The sequence below is a fragment of the Phalangium opilio genome, unplaced genomic scaffold (genome assembly GCF_054372755.1).
Source record: "Phalangium opilio isolate 3A_F unplaced genomic scaffold, DU_Popi_V2 ptg000009l_1, whole genome shotgun sequence".
In the NCBI taxonomy this organism is placed as follows: Eukaryota; Metazoa; Arthropoda; class Arachnida; order Opiliones; family Phalangiidae; genus Phalangium; species Phalangium opilio.
The window spans coordinates 2,349,129-2,373,171 of record NW_028324146.1 but is presented as its reverse complement, the minus strand read 5'-3'; the positions used below and the strand labels follow the sequence as shown (position 1 = coordinate 2,373,171).

The 24,043-nt window shown below is 36.2% G+C and overlaps 1 protein-coding gene across 1 annotated transcript; it reads left to right on the top strand.

Annotated features, from left to right (window-relative positions):
- Nucleotides 1-1,004: 1,004 nt before the first annotated feature.
- LOC149713126 (cytochrome P450 2A3-like) lies at nucleotides 1,005-17,790 on the top strand. The gene is made up of 9 exons (XM_089849419.1): nucleotides 1,005-1,083; nucleotides 7,982-8,126; nucleotides 10,258-10,382; nucleotides 12,676-12,791; nucleotides 12,941-13,242; nucleotides 13,955-14,064; nucleotides 14,142-14,397; nucleotides 16,858-17,042; nucleotides 17,519-17,790. The coding sequence occupies exons 1-9, from the start codon at nucleotides 1,005-1,007 to the stop codon at nucleotides 17,692-17,694; spliced, it is 1,494 nt and encodes a 497-aa protein (XP_089705545.1). The 3' UTR covers nucleotides 17,695-17,790.
- Nucleotides 17,791-24,043: the final 6,253 nt, after the last annotated feature.

Here is a 24,043-nt window from a genome sequence, read left to right as displayed (position 1 = left end):
ATGCATGTGTTATTTATCTTGTAGGTAAACGTGACTGTCCTGGAAAGAATCAAGCAATGATGGAACTCTTTCTTTTTCTTGTGGCTGTTATTCAGAAGCATAAAATACTTCCACCGGTTGAAGGCGTATCTCTAGAAGGGGATAATTCCCTGGTGACGGGACCGAAAAAACCATACGTTCGATTCGAGCCACGGCATGCCGTTTAATACCTTATTTTGTGAAAATAAATTTTATCAATGTTAGAATTATTTTGTGTTAGTTGAGCAATTATCATAAACCATAAGCAATGAGCCTACTCAATAGAATTTTTTATAGATTCATGATTTGGTTTAAAAAATCCAGCCTATTATTCTATAAAAATACCAAAAATATATCTTAAATATATTCGAGAATGTTGTTTGCTAGTTTTAGTTTTGTTAATTGAACCCTAACAGTAAGGTTAGGTTTTGTTATTTAAACCCCAATTGCATTATAAGTCAGGTTACCGTGGTTACGTTTGGTTATTCGAACCCCAATAGTATAAAGAAAGGTTTGGTTAAATTTTGTTGTCTGAATCCCAATAGTATAAAAATAGGTTAGGTTTGGTTACTTGAACATCAATAGTGTAAGAATGGTAAAAATTACGTCTAATGAGATAAGATTAGGACATGGACGAGCATTATATTGAAAAATACGTGTTAATTCGCTTTCTAGCGGCAGATAGTTACAAACAGGATATGGGGGAATAAGAGCGAATCAACGCTTTAAAGAGAGACTGAGAAACTGTGGGGGGGGGAACATTAGCCACGTGACAAAAACATCAGTAATGGTTGGTTTAACGGATTCACACTGGCTTCCTGCTCATTTCCTTGGAGAAAACGAGATTGGAGGATTAGAATAGAATCAACGTTGTTTTAAAAAGAGAAGCCGTTGCATTGCTTAAAAATTCATTCAATAGCCTTTAAATTGTTATGTTTAAACAGGATAGATTTAATTTTAGAAGTAGGAATGGGGAACAGTGTAATATGGGCGCGCGTCAAAGTCCCGGTCCTCCTTCCACGGGACAAAGGGGTATGAAAGAAGAGGCGGGTCATAGTGAAACAGGTTAAAAAATTACGTATTTTTCGCCATCAGCTGCGTCATCAAAACGTATTTTAAGTGAGCCAATAAGATAATTTAAACTTTTCGTTACATACTGGAGAGAGGGGCTCTATACTGGGCTATGAGTGGCACTGAAGTAAATACTTATCGTTCTCCATACCAACTTCTAAAATTAAATCTATCCCTGGTTTAAATATATAGTATAATAACAACATACCTTTAATAAAATGTAATTTAAACATTGTTTATTAAAAAATGATCTTTACGTTTTATATTATTTTTTTCATGAGCAGCTGAGCTAACAAAGCCTTGTTTGTTTGGATGGCGATAGCTTTTTATGGGATTTGGCTCAGTATTTTTCATAACCACCTCCCTTTTGGGGCTGAAAAGGGGAACGTTATCTTAAAATTGGTTGTTTTGTAGCTTAATCATTATTAGGCTCTATGAGCTGCAATCCGTCCTTTAGTATTGTTGGTCCATGGTTAGGGTATGATTTTCTAGTTTTACTCTATAGGCAAGGCAAACTATAGGGTTAAAAATTGTTCGTAACTCCATTAGAACACTGGTATTTCCAAAACAGCAGTTTTGAACTGTGATGATGATTTTTTTTTTTCAAACCGCATTGCGCTACTTCGGGAACCGCATACTCTTACAAGGTTCACCAGATATTTTATACCCAAGGTTCTAAAACTGTTTTGAGTTTAGTATGTATATAAAATGGATGTAGGTCTAAACCGTTCCCGATGTCCACTCACTTATAACACGTGTACAACGCCCGATAGCTAAGTAAAAGATCTAAAGGACTAATTGCCTCATTGGCCGGCAGATAATCGATGCCCAGCTACAGGTTACACCGTTTTACCTTAGAAGCTTTTCAGCTTGCAGGGACGCTAATTTTATTTTTAGTATGTGCATATTAAAGGCTCTTTCAGACGATCCAACTTTTTGACTCAGCTCGATGGGTCAAAAAGTTGTATCAATTTGCCGAACGTTTAAAGGGAAAAGTGAAGTAAATCCTTCCTGTTCACACGACTAAACTTTTACCGCCAAATGGAATTTTTTAAGCGCCACCTACCTTGGCACTTACGAAATAACCCGTGAAAAAGGCTTTTTTTGTAATTCATTTTGATTGGCTGGAGAAATGAACTTAAAAAGTTGAGTCAGCAAAAATTGAATCATTGATCCAATTTTTCCTAGACAACTTTTTTGGTGACTCAACTCATCCAGCGTCTATTCACACGATCCAACTACTTGATTCAACTCGAGTTGACCCATCAAGCTGAGTCAAAAAGTTGGATCGTCTGAAAGAGCCTTAAGAAAGATTTTTCCAATTGTTCCCTACATCTTTCTTAAGAAATAACCTTGATTTTACATGTAAAACGAATTTCATTAATATTTAGTGTACTCGTTCGCTACGGTCTTCATATATTTTTGAGTTAAACATGCCCTCCGCTATTTTATAAAATGGCAACCCCATTAGTGACAAAATTATCCTTGTTCTTCCACAAATTAAAAAAAGTAACTAGAAAATTTAATAAATTGCTTCCGAGGCCATTGTAAATCCCAATATACAACTAAAGTTTCTTACCTCTATATAAATTATTCTTGAGGTTTTTTTCTAAGTGGTAAACCCAACTTCGATGTGAGTAAATATTATTATCATCGTTACGCAAATTCCCCAACTAACTCGTATCTCATAATGCTAAATACGAGTTCAATTTAATTGGTCTGGGTTTTCCTTATTTACTCGGTCACTGAGATTGGGTGAATGTACGTGAAAGTAGTTAGGAATGATAGTAAGGTAGTCGTTAAGCAAATATTTGTTGTTCTGTCTTTATCTTTATTCACTGTATTGCGCAGAACAGTTTGAGTTTGTTATGATAATGTTGAAATCATAGATATAGGTAATTGTGAGGGACTTCGAAGCGTATAAATCGGCTTGGGAATTTGATTTGCCCATCAGGATATCTTTTTAGTTATTGTTGTATTTTGAACCCCGAAGCTATTAAGTTCGTCTATAGGTAACATGTAGATTTCAATCAATAAACGAAATATTAATTAAATCAGTTCACACGTACGGTCGTTATTTCTTAAGGAATTTTTGTTTTTGGTTTATCTTTTCAGGTCGCCATTTTTAAAGATATACGGGGATTCGAAAAATAATTCTTTGTGTGAACCTACTACCAAAGAGCAACAGCAACGTTTCTGCAAAATTGTTTCAAATCTATGAAAGGTTTGGGCAAGGCATTTTATTCGATACTTATCACAGACATTTTATTGAAAAAATATTCGAAGAGAAGTTAAAACATTTTGAAGAGAAGTTAAAACATTTTGAAGAGAGTATAAAACATTTCGAAGAGAATATGAAACATTTTGAAGGTAACATAAAACATTTCGAAGAGAACATAAAACATTTCGAAGAGAACAAAAAAATTTCGAAGAGAATATAAAACATTTCGAAGGGAGTATAAAATATTTCGAAGAGAACTTAAAACATTTTGGAGAGACAATCAACACTTTGGAGAGACAATAAACACTCTGAAGAGAACATAAAACATTTCGATGAGAATATAAATCATTTCGAAGAGAATATTTCTTTAATTTTACTTCTAATAATAATGTTATTATTTTAGTTTGAAGGACAAGATACTCCTTGATCTTGTTACATTATTTAACTCATCAATTAAACTCTAATTGTAATTTTTAAGCTTATTTATTAAATAATCAAGGCTCTGTTCCATTTAAAAATCAATTTAAGGCTGTGCGTTTGTCTGGGAAAGCAAAGGGGCCCTGTATGGGTAAAATGGTTTCATTTAGTGGTAATTAAATAGGTGAGAAATTCATTAAGGTGCGTTTGCGAGTAACACGTGTTTTTCGTAAGCCAACTTGTTTTTGTCAATCAAAGCTGTCATTGGAGCGAACCTTGGTGGGCAAATTTAATGGATATTAATGAGGACTTTCTAATCTTTAGGTTTTCATCTGAAAGCCCTTTCCATTACAAAGGAACAAAACCATTCTTAAAAAATTCAGAATTAGGTCAATAAGATGTGTTATACTTATATCATAAGTTCATAAGATATGTGCCATAAGTTTGTCACTGGTTAGTGGGAACTTGTGAGAGTGACGTAGATGAAGCCTCGTAGATTCTCCTGAAGCTACGTCTGGTAAGGCTCCGCAATTAGTACAGACTTTATAGGAAGATGGACTGCAAAACCGAGTGTAGTCAATTCTCGCTTGTCGTTCTCGAACTAACTCTCAGTAAGTCTCTAGAATTACCATTAGCAGTGTCATATACTTATGGAACATAACTTGTAAACTTATGATATTATTCTACTGATATTTGTCGACATTTTCACGGAAGCGACGGCTGGTAAGGTAGTGCCAATTACCACCTTACTAAATATTTCTATAATAAAGGGAATGAGAAGCTTCGTTTGAAAAACCTCTGATTTATATAACAAAGGATTGAATTAATTTCTGTGAATTCAAAAATATCAAGCTTTTAATTCTCCGATTTCTGCTTATTTGGCAATATGCATTTGAAAATGCTTCATATGAAATTATTTGAAATCCACTACTACAAAGGCTACAACGTTTCCCTGTAGGCTGACGTCACATATATTTTTCACGCGAGATGGCGCCACTCTCTCCGCTATCAGACCCAGAGTTTAGACTGGCGAGAAGCTCGAGAGACGTATGCCTCGCGCTTATAGGATCCCCCTCTCTTTTTTTCCTCGCGTCATTGTGATGTCATCAAACGGGCGAACAAGCTCGACAAGACAAAATTGTTGATGTATCGAAACTCAGTTTTGGTGATTTTTCAATGGATTTTAAAAATAGAAACTTTCAATTATATTAAAAACTTGGTATTTTTAAAGTGTAATATAATACCACTTTCGTGCTAAAATATTATATGAAATTGTAAATTCGCAAACCCTTTAAGGTAGAACCCTTATCAAGAACGCGGGAACAAATCTTCCCTGCAAATATAACGTTACTGCAATTAAAAGTGTCCAACGTATAGATATTATAATACATATGGAATTAACGTTAATCAATTTCAATGTTTCTTATATCTATGGAAGAGATAGTTATCATCCAATTACCCGACTTGTTCCTACGAAAAATTTAGATAAATAGCAAAATCTCTCGTATGTGAACAGGTTCTGTGAGTACAATTGCGCTACGGTTCTGATTAAGGTGGTGCCCAGTACGAAAAAGTAGGGGTAAAGTTTTTTATTTTTAACTTATTTTGTTGTTGAACTTAAAGAAAAATTATTGAAAGGTACGGCCAATTACATTTAAATCGATAGTGGTTGACAAAACCAGATGAAAATTATTGAGGAACTTAATTTACAAACGCTTTCCGTAAATGTAATATAAATAATAATTAAAGTTTTGACGATAAGGATTTGTTAAGCCTAGTGCTAATGTTTTTAAAAACGGAGTGTGTATATTTTTGCATGGGAAACTTATAACCAATAAGTGACCGCAACACCACGTTAGCGATTTCCTGTCAGATCAGAGGTGTAATTGGCTAGCGGTATTTAAAACAAAAGTATAAAATTCTCTACGTTTATTAAAAAAGGAGTTAGGCTTAACATATCTGCAACATAATACTTTCATTTTTATAAAATTAATGGGAAGTGTTTGGTAAGTTTTGTTAAAGATTCTATTTTTTCATCAATTTAAAAACCTTTTAAAATGTTGTTGTTTTATTGGACCGTTTCATTGTCCTTTAAGTATTTACAAGTTAAGAGTTGCAAAGAATTTTTGTAATTGTTGAACATTTTAATATGGCCTTGTAAAATTTTGCAAATCACAGATGGGACCTTATATAATGCCAAATGCATTTAATTTGTCACCGGTATTTGATAATTTTTCTTATATTATTGCGATCATAAGCAAATCATACCACTTTATTATTTAAACAGTTTTCAATATAAAAAACTATGAAGGTTAATGATCCAACCCTACCAAATCTGATAATATCTCTAATGCATTAAAACTTTTACACACGATAAGAATTATTGATTATATCGAACTACGAACTTATTAGTGTAACTAAGAGTATTCAGGCGACTTTTAGTTATAGTTGACCCTGAATGTGAGCCTATTTTTCAAGATGTCTGATTCAGAATAAGGTTAAGTCATTATATCACAAGTTTTTAAAGGTATAGTGCCTTTTAAATAAATCATTAAATTTGGGACAGAAACATGAATGGAGTTGTTTATGAAGAAATATATAGTTTCAATTTTCCAGTTCAAATATTTTTTGGCGAAAGCTTAGGATAGGTTAGGTTAAAACTTCATAGTGTTAAGGAGAACGACAGAGGCTCCCACCAGAATTGACCACAGCTATGACTTGTGGGCTGAGTCTCTTCTGTTACTCATTTTAAATTTTTGATTTTCATGTAACAACATTAAGTTATTTAACTCAGTTTTAAAACATGATCGTGTCTTCAAACTATATCTAAATCAAAAAAGCATTCGTTTGCTATTGTTTATTTCCACTAGATGGAGACCCAGTTATGATCATACATGATTAGCCAGTCCCAGGCAGCCTGTGTTTATTATACGTTACGTTTTAGAAATAACATAATTATTTTGTAAGGCTCAAATTTCGCTCCATTGGAAATGTAAAAACACCAAAACCGTGATATTCAACATAATGTTCCAAAAAATGGCACTGATAAATGGCGATCGCGAGTCTGTTAAGAACAAGATAACCCAAGGGCTGGGCCATAAAAGTAGCCACATCGCTATCTATTTAATTAGCACGTAAATAAAAATAAAAGAAGAAAAACGACCCCAAAGATACAAATTCAGAAATATTCGACCCCACATCCCCGACACTTTAGAGATACACTAAATTATAAAAAACTAGGAAGATATGTTAAGCCTTAATGGTACGATGGTACAGTGTCTTACTGTTGCGCAAGTGACACCGGTTCGATTCCCGGCTGAAACTTTTGACGGCGAAAAATACGTAACTCCTTTTCACCTCTGTCGCTTTGACCCGCCTCTTCTTTCAACCCCCCCCCCCGCCCGTCCCGTGGAAGGGGGTTCGGGACTTTGACGCGCGTCCACATTACTCTGCTCTCCATTCCTGCTTCTAAAATTACATCTGTCCCTGAAATTTTCAAACAAAATAAAATCTGTAACCGAGCTCAGTTCCGCCTATTGGTGGGTTGAGGTACTATTAAGTTTCTTTTAAGCTAAAACGAGAGCGAAAACTCCGGCCACAACTACTACTACTACTACAACTAGTATTACGGCTCGGGTCAAACTAAGAGCCTATCGTATACTACGATGTGGCTAAAAATCACGTCCTAACACACCGAACCATTTAGTGGGGGATAAGAGGATCATATTACAAGCTACGTTTAAGAGCTCCTGCCCCGAGGTGGTGAAATTACAAGTAATCAGAAACGAGTAATACCTAGAAATTATGAGATAAACTTTTTTATAAGCTGAGTTATTTCTAAAAAAAGGGAAGGCCTTGAAATCATTTAATATGATTCTTATCTTATATTTAATTGAAGCAAAGTTAAGTGACAGGATAGCAATAAGTATGACACCAAAATGAACAAACCTTACTTGATAAAATTTGCATCACGGCAAGTGCCATGCTTACTTACGATTAAATTTAAATTTTTATTTTTTAACGTGTCTTGTGTTCTTGGTTTCTGAACTAGTTTGAGTGAAGAGGTTTTATATCTCTGTCTTTTCTTGTGTCATATTTATCGTAATTATGTTGCTTATAATGAAAGTGTATAAACGTTTAACCGTTTCAGAGTGTGGTGACAGATAAGCATGGATATTTTTGGTGAACGGTTAACTTCATACAAGTGGAATTCCGAATTCGTTATATTCGCCGTTGCACTCGCCGTTTTTTCAGTATTGGTAAATTACTATTCACGATGGCGAAAAGATCTTCCACCTGGACCGTGGGGTCTGCCCCTCATCGGCTACCGGCCCTTCTTGGGACAAAATCTGCACAAGCAGTTTAAAGAACTGGGTAAAAGATACGGACCCATTTTTGGGTAAGCTTTCAAATAATTTTGGCGATAAATCTAGATATTTCTCCAATCACGTTGTTGTTATACATTGATTGTTTGAATGGGATTTGCATACAGAGAAATTGAATTTGTAGTCCATAAGTTCATAAGATATGTTCCATAAGTTTGTCACTGGTTACTTTTAAGAACTTGTCATGAAATGACGTAGGTAGAACGTCAAAGATTTTCCTAAAGCGACGCCTGGTGAGGCGCTGTCAAAGGCTTAGTATAGACTAAATAGGAAGACGGACTGCAAAACCGAGTGTATTCTATTCTCGCGTCATTCTCAAACCAGCTCGAGCTGTAAAGTATAGGCAGTGTCATGGTTGTGGAAAATATCTTATAAACTTGAAGCCCCATCTCTACAACAAAACTTAGAATATTGTCCAGATTATTTGCCACGACGGCCATGTTTGTTACTATATTGAACCTTAGTTGTGACGGCTTATTTTGGTTTAAATTTTGTTTCTAAAATATTTGAACGAAAGATGGCGCTAGAGTATGACTAAATAACAAGATGATAAAAACCCCCTGTGAAATGACGTACAATTATTCTTATTGACAGCACTATATACATTAATTTGACGAAATCAATTGTACCAAAGGCATTGGTTATTTAAATTTGTGGGTTACTTTCATGTAAATCTATTGATCAATGACTTGGTGTCCCCTTATACATGGACTAAGCAATACTGAAGGACCGATGGCTGCCCATTGAGCCCCATACTAAGCGACTAAACAACCAACGTTAAGCTTACTTCCCGCTTTTCAGCCCCAAAATGGACGGGTGGGGTTATAAAAATACTGAGTCAAATGCCGGAAAAAGCTAGCGCCATCTAGACAAAGTAAGACGTTAGCTGCTTCCCTCTCTAGAACGTTGATTCCCCCATATGCCCCCCACTATCCGGTTTACTACTATCTGCCGCTAGAAGGCGAATTAACAAGCATATTTCAACTTTCTCCCTCTGCCATCCGTCCTCCATGCCTTATATCTCTCAATCTCATTTCCACCAAATTAAATAAAATTAGGCCTATTTATTTCCGTTTCACAAAAATGTCTTTCTCTCATTTCAATTCCTCCCCAAAAGACTAGGGACGTAAAAATATCGTATCTGAAAAAAGAGTACATTTATTTTTTTTTTAATTTTCAAGTACCGATAAAATGGTAATTGAACATAATTCAATATAAGGTTATATCCACTTAAAAACTCATCTTTAAACATTGAAGTCGTTATCAGATCTTATCAAAGACAGCAACAGCTTACTTAGATTTCGTTTCTTTGTAATTCGAAAAAGCGCATAAAAAATTAAGGCAATAAATGTAACAGAAAGTAAGAAGAGCGCAGACAAAGTTTGATCTAAGACCATTAAATACAGGTGAACTGGAATGATAAGCTAAAATCCCTGTTTCTCATAACAGCATCACCTGTCGTAGCCAATAGTCCCGAAACTTTTCGACTCATATATCATGTTAAGGCTGTGGTTTGAGTTGGAATTGTGGTGTGGCGCTAGAGAGACGCTGGCCACGAACCACGCGCTGTATCTCCATTCCAGTCCATCTGTGTTTAATGGTCTTAGGTTTGATTCGTCTGTTTCTGATGACAAAGATGTAAAAATATTCTAAAACCCCGTATTCCTCAAAAGTCAAATAATTTTGCTAGGAGAGAGGAAATAGGTAAAGATCATCAGGGATAGATTTAATTTTAGAAGCAGGAATGGAGAACAAAGTAGCCTGGGCGCGCGTCAAAGTCCCGGACCCCCTTCCACGGGACGAAGGAGTATGAAAGAAGAGGCGGGTCATAGCGACAGAGGTGAAAAGGAATTACGTATTTTTTCGCCGTCAACGTCAGCAACGTCATCAAAACGTAGTTTAAGTGAGCCAATAAGATAGTTTAAACTTATCGTTACGTGTTGGAGGAAGGGGCTCTATATTGGGCTATGAGTTGGACTGGAGTAAATACTAACCGTTCTCCATTCCTACTTCTAAAATTAAATCTATCCCTGAGATCATTAAAAAAGAGGACTGCTTGGTTGGTGAAACTATTTGTCTTAGATTTTTCGAGTACCACAGGACAAATAAATAAGTAGTGGTGATAATTAACTTTATCTATACTAGCATTTCAATCGGCCAAATTTATGTGGTCGTCTTGAACACTTTTGAAACGACGACGGAAGTCTTTCGAAAAGAGGAAACGACTGGTCGACCATCTCAGGCTTTTCATAATCTTTCCAAGTTCGAACGTAAGAATTGACTTTTAACATTTTTCCTTAACCAAAAGTACCTAAATAACCAAATGATATAATGTTAAATTGAAGTTCTATGGCGAGCCTTAACGAGTATCAATTTTTGCTCTTAATTTTCAATCACTGTGCTTAGTAAAAGGAAAACCTTATTAATTCGTAAATATAGGGGCCTAACAGATAGACACTTGAATCCTACTATCACTAATCGAAAGTACTGACGTGTACAGACAATCGCATTGATAAAACAAACCAAGCGTATTTTTCTGTACCCAAAAGTAAAACTGGAACTTAAAGAATGATTTTTCATTTTTTTTCTTTACCTAAAATTGAAAGTAAAACTTAAAACAACTTTAAGAGCATATGAAATGTGGGCTTACAAAAAGGATACGAATCTTACCAATAAAAAAAAACAGAACAATTTACTATGTCGGGCGCAAATGAAATGTCTCAAGATTTCAGCAGATTGTGCTAGATGGTAATTCCTGACCTTTAACCTAATCTCGAGTCTCACCGTCCACAGATTGAAGCTCGATAAACTTAAGACTTGGTCTCGAGCCATTATCGAGCTTTTCAAAAGTTGCTTATCGGCTCTAGGCTCGATCGAGCTTTCGACGCTCAACTAGCGCTGGCACAGACCTATAAATATCCTTCCCTTGTAATAGATAGAGGTTATGTATGAAAATGGAATTGGAAACTTTAAAATCATGTTATTCATTGCTGTTTAACGGGTCATTTTTATCTCCAACTCTTTACAGTTGCTTATCCAATTTCTAGTCACACGAGCCTAAATAATATACTAACTCGAGTTGACTCATTTAGTTTAGCCAGGGATAGATGTAATTTTAGAAGCAGGAATGGAGAATGGTTAGTTTTTACTTCAGTCCGACTCATAGCCCAATATAGAGCCCCTCCTTTCAACACGTAACGAAAACTTTAAATTATCATATAGCCTCACTTAAACTACGTTTTGATGACGTTGCTGACTGGGACGGCAAAAAATACGTAATTCCTTTTTAGCTATGTCGCTATGACCCGCCTCTTCTTTCATACCCCCCCGTCCCGACGAAGGTGGTCCGGTACTTTGACGCGCCAACATTACTCTGTTGTCCATTCCTGCTTCTAAAATTACATCTGTCCCTGATTGATTAAATCGTGTATAGTTTTAAACGATAATTAATTAGTGCTTTTCGTCGATAAAAACTATGAGGCTGATTTTGCAGTGTTATTTTGAATCATAATTCAAGGTTTCAATTTGAAGAAATTAAATGAATCACGACAAATGTTTTCACCTTCACCACTATTCTATTAATATAAGTGTTGTTTTGACAATACACTTTCATTTTAATAGTAACTAAAGAGAAACAGAAAGTAAGGGCACTCGGGTGGGTGAGAGAATTCCTTAGGGTCTAGTATGAGGTTTGCGTATTTCCCCAAGTCTCGTGTAGCTTCTTAGATGCACCAGAAGTACTGAGCTAACCAAATTCTTCACTCGGCTAAAGTGAATATTCTTGATAACACACCAACGGTTGGCCCTCTGGTGGTGGTTTCAGAATTTCCCCTCCAAAACGTGAGACGCTCGCGGTGGTAGACGGCCGAACTAGATTCAAGCACCCGCGTCCGTGTTGCGCGGCTTTAGGTTGAGGGGAAGGGGGTAGGAAATGTTTTTGGAACTCGACCAATTTTTTTCTCTCTAGTGTAGGCGCGATGGAAGCGGTATAAAATCCTCAAATTTGTTCACTAGTGTCAGGATCTACTATCAATGCTAGAGCCCTTCACTTCTAGTTAGAGCTCGGCATTTTCGATCAATTATCTACTTTATTTTATCTTTATCCATACCCGAAAATTATCCACAGAACTTACATGTTAAATCGTATTATAATCCACAAATTTGTTTATAAATAATCGGTTATCCACCAATTTGTGGATAATTGATCGAAAATGCCGAGCTCTACTTCTAGTCTCATCTCACTTCTGGCTCCACCAATCAGGGCTCTAACTTAATATTAAGACATCGTTTTAATTTTTCTTGGCAAAAATGTCTTTCGTCTTCTAAGGCATTCGGTGTGTCAGAAAGTTTTTGGTTTCGGTACTCGCACATTTCGTATTGCAGACCCGGTAAAGTTAAATCTGTTTTCAGATACGCGAGTTTTCCCTTCAAGAATCAGGTAATTTGGTTTTCGTTAGCTGGGAGGAAACGAAACGTGCATTTATAAGCCTTGATTTTAATACGCAGTTTTAAGGAAGCTATGTTCTTAACATAATGAAATTCTCCAACTCATGACTATTACAGATTTTGGTACCGCGAATGGCCTTCTATGGAAAGAACATAGAAAACGTTTTACTGGATACTTCAGGAATCTTTTCAGAGCAGATGCAGGGTATCCACACTTGCAGACCATTTTATACGTAAGTCAAACGGATAAATTATATTTCGATGTTTAAAATCATTCAAGGCATTATTCGGACACAGTAATGTGTCGACACACTGTTAGGGAAACACTCTACTAGTTTTATCATGTACGTAAGGTAGAAAAATTGCTTATTTCGATTAACAGGAAGAAATCTCGGAGTTCATCTCGGTTTTACGCAAAGGAGATAAAGACACCGTGGTGAACATCAGAGAATATCTGCGAGAGGGCACGAACAACACTCTTTACAAATACCTATTTGGAAGAAGTTTGCCCAACGACCATCCCTTCGTCAAGGCGACTTTTGAACAACAAAGGAGAATACTGGACCAAGGAAACATCACAGCTATCACTTTGTATTTCGCCAAACTACGTTTCATATGGAATCGAATTTTTCCCGAACAAATAAAGTTGAAGAACTCAACGAAGCAGGCCGAGGACTTTATAAGGTATAAGAAAATGGAAATCATGACCACTAGCATAATATCATAAGTTCATAAGATACGTTCCATAAGTTTGTCACTAGTTACTGAGAGCTTTTCATAAAGTGACGTGGGTGAAACGTCATAGATTCTAGTAAAGCGACGCCTGGTATCAAAGGCTTGGTACAGACTAGTAACCTTGCTCCAAATGTTGCTATGTTGGGAAGAATGACGTTTCACTTAAGGCTCTTTCAGACTATCCAACTTTTTGACTCGGCTCGTCGCTCGATGGGTCAAAAAGTTGTATCAACTTGCCCAACTTATGAAGGGAAAAGTGAAATAAATCCTTCCTATTCACGCGACTAAACTTTTACCGCCAAATGGAACTTTTTAAGCGCTACCTACCTTGGCAATTACGAAATAAGCAGCGAAAAAGGCTTTTTTTTTGTAATTCTTTTGATTGGCTGGAGAAATGAAATGAAAAAGTTGAGTCAGCAAAAATTGGATCACTGATCCAATTTTTCCTAGCCAACTTCTTTGGTGACTCAACTCATCCAGCGTCTATTCACACGATCCAAACTAGTTGATTCAACTAGTTGACCCATCAAGCGGAGTCAAAAAGGTGGATCGTCTGAAAGAGCCTTTACCCCGCTTTGTGGTACACTTCTCTCGAAGAGAAGTATTATATTATACTTCTGCCTGTATTGATTTAATTATTCTTAATTTAAAATAATCTCAGAAATGAAATCGAAATGCACAAGAAAACTCTAGACCCTGATAACCCGAGGGACTATATCGATTTATGTCTACTGCGTCAGAGATCTAATAAGAACAGCGAATTATACAATGGTTTGTAGGCCTAATAATAAGGCTAGAGGCTGAGACTTGTTCCTTTCTTACAATACGTACTTTTACTGACATTTCAGATGGCTTTTTGAATAGTGACATTCAGATAATTTTAACCGGGGGCACTGATACTGTGCGTACGTCCATGGAATGGATGTTTCTGTTCATGGCTGAGCATCAACACATACAAGATAGAATTTACCAGGAAATAAAAGAGGTTTTCGGTCGAGATCAAAAACCAAAGTGGGAAGACCGATACAAACTACCTTACACCGTTGCAACCATTATGGAGGGACAGAGATATAAACCTCTTCTCCCCGTTAGCTCAGTTAGATGGTATGCGAACTAAAACCTTTATTTATTTAAACCAGAAGTAAGATGAGACTAGAAGTATCGAGGTAACCAAATTCTTCACTTGGCGAAAGTGAATATTCTTGATAACACACCAACGGTTGGCCCTCTGGTAGCGGTTTCTGAATTTTCCCTCCAAAACGTGAGACGCTCGTGGTGGCAGACGGCCGAACCAGATTCAAGCACCCGCGTCCGTGTTCCGCGGCTTTAGGTTGAGGGGAAGGGGGTAGGAAATATTTTTGGAACTCGACCGATTTTTTTCTCTCTAGTGTAGGCGCGATGGAAGCTGCATAATTCTCGAATTTGTTCACTAGTGCCAGGATCTACTACCAATGCTAGAGCTCTTTACTTCTAGTCTCATCTTACTTCTGTTTAAACTTTGAAAAATAAGTTATTTGGAACCGAATATAATAATAATAATCCAAGTTTGGTCTACGAAAGGCCATGGCCACACTAAATTGAAATTTTAATACATTGTCTAAAACAAAATTAAAAATTCCCATATCATCAAAGGCAAATAGAAATAATAGATGTTGAGGTACTGCGTTTATGAAAGCCCTTGTGTAACGACATTTTATTTATCTAACTAGAAATTCATTATCCCTTTAAATATATTTCACTATCCCTTTAAATTTAGTTCACTATCCCTTTAAAATACTTATTTTCTCAGATCATCCACAGCTTATTTAAATAAATTCCCCTTTGACCCCCTTTCTATGAAAGCCTTAACGCTGGTCGTGGGTCGTAATAGAAAGGTCATATACCCTTAGCTAGCATTTTTTAGGCCAGGAGAATAGCGATGCTACCTCAAAATTACAATCCGTGAAGTTACACCCCTATTTTTATCTACTGGTATAAAGCGTCTCCATAGAAACCCATGCCTTCTTACAAATATATTGTAATAAGTCATTGAGAGTTACCAAGTATATTGTTGTAAATAGTTTAAATAGTGTATATACTCAAAATACCGAACAAAGTGTACATAGAATTCATTAATAAGCGCGAAGAAGAGTTTCACCCGCGGTACCCGATGTACGAAACAAACGGTCAAGGACCCTAACACCTGCGCGAGTGGGACAAAACGAAGATCCCCAGAAATACCCAAATGGGACGATGAAGGAAGGACTGACGTCAAGTATCCATTGACGTCATACGCAAAGACCCAAGAAAGCCAGTCGATGATTCGCCAACAAGGTCCAGAGAAAAAGCATAAATACTCAGGCCTTCAATAGACCAGTTATCCAATGTTATCGGCCAGTTCCAGCCTAAGGCTCTGCCCAAAGATGACCAGACTCCATTCCTCGCGGCTAATATAGTTCGCGCCTAAATTAACGTTAGAGCTCTAACCCGATCCCGAACTTTAATCGCGGATCCTGGAATCGATGCCAAACCGGACTTAACCGCGGATCCTAAAAGAACTCGATCTCGAGTCTATCTTAATCGCGGGTATGCCGATTTCACCTTAATCGCGAATTTAAAAAGAACTTTGCCACTGGAGCTAAACTTTGGGCCATTACTAATGCCGGACTTCTAAGCCAAAGACCGGACCGATACACTTGGACGCCGTCACCATCGTCTAAAACCTTCGCCCGATGGAAACCATCCCATCTATATATACCGTTCGTTCGTCCCTTGGGACCGTGCCTCGCGAAAAGGACGCTTAATAAGACTTCCCGTTATGGACTTCTAAACTCACGTATCGTTAATTTCAATTACTGTTTATTTTATCTTATTTATGCATTGTATAGTATTTTAGTTTTATTTTTATGATTAGTGTTTATTATTGTTAGGTTATATTAAAAAGTCAAAGGTCATGACCAGTTAGAACTGTTAGCTTATCTTAAGTATTTTTTAAATAATTAAATCATGGTAACTCTCAAGACAGCCTTTTTATTATTTCCCCACAAATCCCCTAGACATAACTGACCATTCTTAAACTTAGCGCTATAAGCCTATAGATGAAAATAGGTAACCGAACCGGACCAACCATTTATTTCATTCCCCTTTGTAGCTAGCTATACTTCTTGGTTTAAAGATATGATGAACCGCATTGGTTTTAGTATCTCCCCTTTAACTAGAAACTGTTAGCGCTACACTTGTTAGTGTATTCCTAGTGCTACGTTCTCTAGCTTTAGCTTTTTGCTCAACCAATCAGTACTCTACTAAAACATTATTTTTTTTTGAATTTTTCCCCAACGGATATAGCGAATTTGACTATAGAGGTATTATTAGTTCTAGTTGATCGTAAATTAATTTCGGTTTGCCCGCGTACTCATAGCATGATAATTTTTTCCCTTAACATAGTGAGTGGGCAAGGCCATGGTAATGCAGAAAAAATTCTCCCTTCCTAAACGTTCGTCCACTAGCCTTCCACCCAGTAAAGGGCAGGATCTATTTTATAGGAAAGGACAACCATTACAATAATACGCATTTCTATCTTTTTAGCGCTGTGGAAGAGTTTAAGGTCCAAGGTTACCGCATTCCCAAGGGTACTGTCCTCGTTTCCAATATTTGGGCGATACACAATGACGAAACCTATTGGGATAAACCATCCGAATTCAATCCGGAGCATTATTTGATGAAAGATGGAACCTTGAAGGTCAACGAAAGACTTTTTTCATTTTCATTTGGTAAATACTTTTAATTACGTTTAAGTGTAAAAAAATACACAGAAGTGTTTGAAAGGTCTGGAAAAAATGAAGGGGTTTTCTTCTTGGGTCCAAAGTTGTAAAACTAGATTTAATTTTAGAAGTAGTAATGGAGACCAGAGCAATCTGCTCGAGTCTCAAAGTCCCTGACCCCCTTCCACGGGACAGAGGGTTGTGAAAGAAGAGGCGGATCATAGCGACAGAGGTAAAAAGGAATAACGTATTTTTCGCCGTCCCCGTCAGCAACGTCATCAAAACGTAGTTTAAGTGAGCCAATAAGATAATTTAAACTTTTCGTTACTTGTTGGAGGGAGGGGCTCTATACTGGGCTATGAGTCGGACTGAAGTAAATACTAACCGTTCTCCATTCCTACTTCTAAAATTAAATCTATCCCTTCTTGATAAGGTAGTGTCAATTATTTCAATGCTTTTACAACACTATTCTTTCGTGTTATTAGGTAAACGTGACTGCCCAGGCAAGAATCAAGCCATGATGGAACTATTTCTGTACCTCACCGCTGTCATCCAACAGTTTAAAATTCTTCCTCCACCTGAAGGCGTATCTTTCGAAGAGTATTCAGGTGTCGTTCTTTGGCCTCTTAAGCCATACATTCGCTTCGAAGCGAGGGTTTAAATTAAAGCCATAGAGCCCGTCTTTATGATACTGCGAACATTATATTAAATATTTGTGAAATCAGTTGAAACTTGCAGCCGTTTTAAATATAAATTCCTTACATTTTTTCCCCGCCATTTTTAAATATAAACTCGAAAAATCAACAGTTAAAATTTCTTCCTCCACCAGAAGGTTTTTATTTCCTTTGGTGACCTTGTAAGCCGTTCATTCGATTCATTATAATAAATCCGCATTTACACGAGACACTTTGAAGCCGTTTTGGCAGTACAGAAAAGAATCTTATGCTGTTAAAAGCAGACATCTTTCACGATAAAATGCAAATATTATTTTTCAAAAAAAAAAGATTAGGCCTTTGCCTTTTTAAAACGGTTGAAAACAGTTCCAAAATGTCTCGTGTGAACGCGGCTTAAGTGATTCGAAAAAATTCTAAAAGTAAAATTTTTATAGTTTCGGTTTTTCAGAAACTGCAAGGTTTTCGAAGTTTTACAGATAACAAAATAATAACATAAGTTTATAAGATACGTTCCATAAGTATGACAATTCCTATACTTCGTAATGCTAGAGATTACTGAGTCTCACTGGATTTGTCTTAAGTCAGACCTCTTTGTGGTTCGACTAGCTCTAAAAACATTTTCTCTCGACGTTCAAAGATGACGAACGAAAAACTTGATACTGCCAAAGGCAGGACTGTGGCACTATTACTACTACTACAACAACAAGTCAGGTCAAACTAAGAGCCTCATCGTAGATGTCCATCATATTTTTTTTTATTTATTAAGTAAAGCCTGGGCCTTTCGGGACGGTGGTCCGATGTCCATCATATGATGTAGCAAATAAAACACGGTTTTGCTTCTAGCAGGCGACGCGAGGGAAAATGGACCTTGGCGCGTTTTTTTTTTTTCAAAGAGATAGGGACATAAAATACCTCTAGAGACACCACATGGAAGCGTCCCCATGGACCTTAACCATATCATTAGTGAATTTACAATGTTAAAAAGATATTTATCAAAATCTCAAAGCGCCATCTGTGCAAGAACGGAAGAACTATTTTGATATATTTTCAACAGCGTAGTCTGCTACTGTGCGTGTATCCTAGCAAATTATTGAGAAGTGATAATGAATAAATTGGTTTGGCAAGCACCTAGTAGCGAAAATGGAGTAGATGGTTTCTCTCTTTGCTCCATGCCCATCCAACAAGTCCTTTGTGGCGGCTGGAAAATTTGTTCACTGAATTTAAATTAATTAGGCTTATCACTACACCTAAAGAAATAGTAAAATGTAACTTAAAATACTACTGAGATTCCTGATTTTATAGGATGTAGGACTAACAACTTGTTAGTCTCCTAAATCATAAATCACGGCATAAGATATTAAGATTAATTGAAGCCGCAATCTACAATTCAGCCTAATTATTCTTCCTTACAAAGTGCCGATAAAACGAAATTTAAACTAATGTATTAATTGAAGCTAAATTCAAATCCTACTATACTTGTAGGTAACTTTGTCATTGTGGATATTTTAGAAATCTTTTTAGAAAAAAAATGAACCGAGTTGTGTATAGAAGTTAAAAGACTTTATTTTTAAAACCTTAAAAATAAACTTTAAAATGAAATCTTTTCCAAGAATAATAATTCTTGCTATAGTGACTTTTACGTAGGTTGTTGCAATCATTCGCGCTTCGCGATTTTTCGGAGTTCTTTGGATGAGGCAGCTCGGCGGACTTCAGAAGGTGTAGTTCTTTCTTGAACTTCTTCCGGTTTGATGGGTTGTTGGACTTCATCGGGTATGCCGAGCTGTCGGACTTCAGAAGGTGTAGTTCTTTCTTGAACTTCTTCCGGTTTGATGGGTTGTTGGACTTCATCGGGTATGCCGAGCTGTCGGACTTCAACGCGTTTAGCGGGCTCTGGTATTTCATCGGTTTTGGCAGCCTGAGGTGGCATTTTGGCTTTGGCGGGCTGTCGGACTTGACTGGGTTCGGCAGCTTGACGAGGTAACTCGGGATTGGCGGGCTGTCGGTTTTCATTGCTAATTCGGTGTTTAAGCCTCATGTGACGGTTCATGTTTCCACTTTGCTTGAAGGCTCGAGTGCAGACTTGGCAAATGTAAGGCCGAACGTTGGTGTGGGTAAGAACGTGTTTTTTGAGAGCGGATACGTCAGCGAAGGCGCTGCCGCAACCTTCGTATTTGCACAGGAAGGGTCTTTCCCCCGTATGAGTCCTAGCGTGGGTCGTCAGACTAGTTTTTTGGCAGAAACATTTCTGGCATTCCTGACACTGGTAGCGCTTCTCGGCGACGTTCTGGTGGCGCCGGATATGAGCTCGCCATGTCGACTTGCTCTTAAAATTGCGACCACAAACTTTCGTCGGGCTCATTTGAAAGTCGCACGTGTAAGAACCATCGGCTGTAAAAATAAACGCAATGAAAAACATGTTAGATCAACCCAGTGATTAAACCTAAACTAAAAAAAATCATTAACTGACAAGTAATTGTAGTCTTGACTTGAACTAATTTCCGTTAAGGCAACAACAAGAGAGTGGCTAATTATTAAATATTACAGAGTGATGGAATAGGTCTTACCTAGTGCATTTGACAAAAGGCCAATAAAGCTTAATTCCTTGCCGTCATGCATTTCTTCACTCGATGACTGTAAAGATTCAAATAAAACATTCAGTTATTAAAAAAGCCAGTGCGCTTGCACCGCAGTATATATTTTTAACTGTAGGGGTTTATCAGGTCCTACAGTGTTGACCGACATTTTTTGCATAGCCAATTAGCTAAATTAAGAGTTTTCATTTGTAAAAAATCTTCCTAAAAATCCCATAAATTATTTTGGCAAAATAACGCATAAATTAATTCTACCAAATCAATTTGGCAAATTTTCACATAAATATAGTTAAATAAATTTTCAGTCTAAATTAAATGAGAGGAAATGTTTCGTTTTCAACTTACTTGGATGGTGCCGCGTTTGGGTCCCATGTTACCTCTTCAATCAACGAGTGACAGAAAAATGATGAAAATTAAACAATATCAATTATATCATCGCCTTATATACCAATAAATGGGACACACGCCAGTTTTTTCAAATTAGAAAAAATAAACTATTTCGAGATTTTAATTTTTTAACAAATTTTCGGGAATTACATAAAAGCAGGATTCACTTTGAATTTCTTTCTTTGCGCAAAAAAACGTGGGGCCGTTACGTAAATTACAAAGTGTGTTACAATATTTTAGGAAATGGACAAGCATTTGCAGTAAATTTTGGACAATATTTGCGTAAAATCTTGAACATATCTTTTTAGTGAATTTTTATTGCTCAAAATGTTATTCAAACAATGAATAATATTTCGTATTCAAATAAAACTATATAAAGTCAGTGTATCTAACGCTTTATATGTTATGTTTGGTCAATAAAATTCTCGATAAAATTGTACGCGGACCATGGAACATCATATTTCTTTATTGTGACAAACGTATCTTCAATATATTTTAATAGATTGTGTGAAATATGATCAATATATTTGTCCAATAAAGTTTTAAATTTTTTCTACATATTGAACATTCAACATCATGATGGATTTTTATTGTCACAATTAGTGAAAAGTCTTGGGAATAATTTATAAGATGACGAATTTTATATATGTCCCCCACTTAATTTCTGCAAAACATTGAGCGTGTTTACTATTGAATCTTTTATCATATCATAACACAGAAATGAAGCTCTTTACACATTACAAACGTCAAAACACACTTAAACCCACTAGGAGGCTATCTTGGCCACCAGATGGCGCACCTGAAAACTATTTAGTTTGGCAACATACTAGAACTAAGTGAAAGTGAAGCATGTATAAATGTTGTGACTATGAGCCTTGTGGAATTTTTGCCAAAAAAAACGGTCTTTTATAACATTGTGAATTTTAATGACAGTAAGACAATATATATTAGATGTTTAATTTTAAAGACATTGAAATTGATGTAATGAAAATATCTTCCACTTGGTGAAACATTTCAGCAATACTTGAAGTATTTTTTTTAGTTTATTCTACAGGGCCGGTAGGCCCTTGTAGAAATTACTTTATACCCGTTTGTAATGTTAAACGAAAAATCACCTTTTTAGGGTTAGCGTCCCATAGAAAAAGCATTACATTTTACCCGGTTTTTTAGGGAAATTGTCATAGGCGATACGGAAAAACTACAGCGAAGTTAGTTTTCGGAATACTTTCAAATTAACAAGCATTTACTAAATGAGAAACTTACCGGTTTAGTTTTTAAATAAATGAAGTCTAACTTTTGTAATTTAACTAATTAATTATGCCTCGAATTCCCTATTTCATAGCAGACGACAGTAAGAAAGTTTATTTCATAGCAGACGACAGTAAAGCAACGCTAATTAATTTTTTGATATTTCATCCGAGCTTTAACACCTTTATTTGGATTTTCGAATGAACTATAACGACCTTAAAAACCAAAATTGTTTTTATCAGGTCCAATTTTCGTCTAAAAAAGTAATTCAGGTAAATAATTACAGTTAATAGAGGTTTTAATATCGTTTGAAGTAATTTTTCGACGTTCGTTTTGGCCAAGGCTTAAGTTGAATTTTGGTAAGTCTGTGTAATATACTCTTTAAAGCAGTGTGGGAAATAAGGCACTTTCACAGGCCAATAGCCAGTTTAAAAATTACCTGGGCCAGTTTAAAAATTAAACGCTTTGGGGTCTACTGGCCCTGGTGGCCACTTAATTAATTCAAAGTTTTCCCCCTCAAGATTTTGGATCATTAAATAAATACTATGTTAATCCCTGTCTCGTCTTTGCTTCTATGCTGTTTGCTTTGATTGGCCTGAATTGTGTATGTGGGAGTGGGAATATGGGTGGGTTTCGTATGTCTGTCTACGCTCTACACAGTGTAGAATCTGTAGATGAAGTGATTTTTGCAGTTAGCTAAAGCATGGCTAAAGGGAAGATAATCTCTCTCGGTAGTCTTGTTTGGGTCTGGTCTCTAGGGAAAGGCAGCCTGCTGCTTTTGATTGTATTAGAGTCTATGGGAAGATAGCAATGGAGTGTCAACTCCCTCCCTACGGGCCGATTTTTTAATTTAGCAATTACTCTTAATTTAAGACTCCAATATTTTTAAATACCCATAACTATAAAAACTAACCTACTAAGCCTACGCCCTAGCAAATATTGTCCAGAATAGATAATTTGGCCCTAAATTACGAAAGCCTGATTTTTTAGGCTAAAAGTGGTAGGTGGCACCGTGGCCAGTCTTTTAATTAAAATACCTAGGCTCTACTGGCCACAGGTCCAGTTTTTAAAAAATCCTTATTTCCCACACTGCTTTTTTAGCGTCTTTCGTCCTTTAAGATTATAAAAAAAGCTGATTTCCAGCTCTGTTTTGGAATTTGATATAGTCTGCTTCGTTTCATGCTAGAAACATATCCTAAGTTCCTAACCCTAGGTTTTACACTTTTAAATACTACTTGTACTTGAAAGATGACAAAAAGTGTTTTCGCTTGGCAGTTAAGACAGTGGTGTTTACGTAAGCGCAGTTAATTCAACACTTCCATATTAGGTATACAGGGTTTCATTATTTTTTAATTATATATTAATTTTATTTTGGCTATTCTCAGTGAGCATTCATATGTTAGAACGCAATTTCGGATTTTGTGGTCTCCCAAGTCTCCAAAACTGTAAGTTTAACATTTTAGGGCAAATTATTATAATAATCAAGAATATGTATAGATCATCAAGGGTATAAATAGGCAACCTAAGACCCATTTGATTTATGATGTAATAGATCCTTGTTAGGTTTAGATACAGGGTTAAGCTTATGTTAGGCTAGGTTGTTATGAGCGGCTAAATGTTCACCTGTTTTTGGAATTATCAAGTTTTATCAACTGAATATATTTCCCCTTTTCCAAAATTTTGCTAAATTGGATTTGTTTTTACCCCTGATTATTGCTAATTATCTTGTTTATTGCCAGAAATTTTCTAAAAAAATGGTATTTTAGCTTCTTTCTACCCTAATAAGAGGCGCACTTTTAGCCATAATCAATGCACCCATGATCTTCTTAGAGGGAATTTACATAGGCTGATTGCAAGAATGATTTTACAGACAGCTTCTTAAATAGATTATAGCACATTCCTTTTTTTTTAGTTTAACACACGTAACTTTCTCAACACACTTATTTAAGAAGTAAACAGTTTTACGAAATTAAATAGTTAATAATTTTACGATATTGAAAAGGCTATTAATTTTAATTAATACTCACTAATATCTCTTGCCATCATTATCAATAATGTATGACAAACCAAAGATGATTTCGATTTATATTTTATTCAAAACCGCTAACTA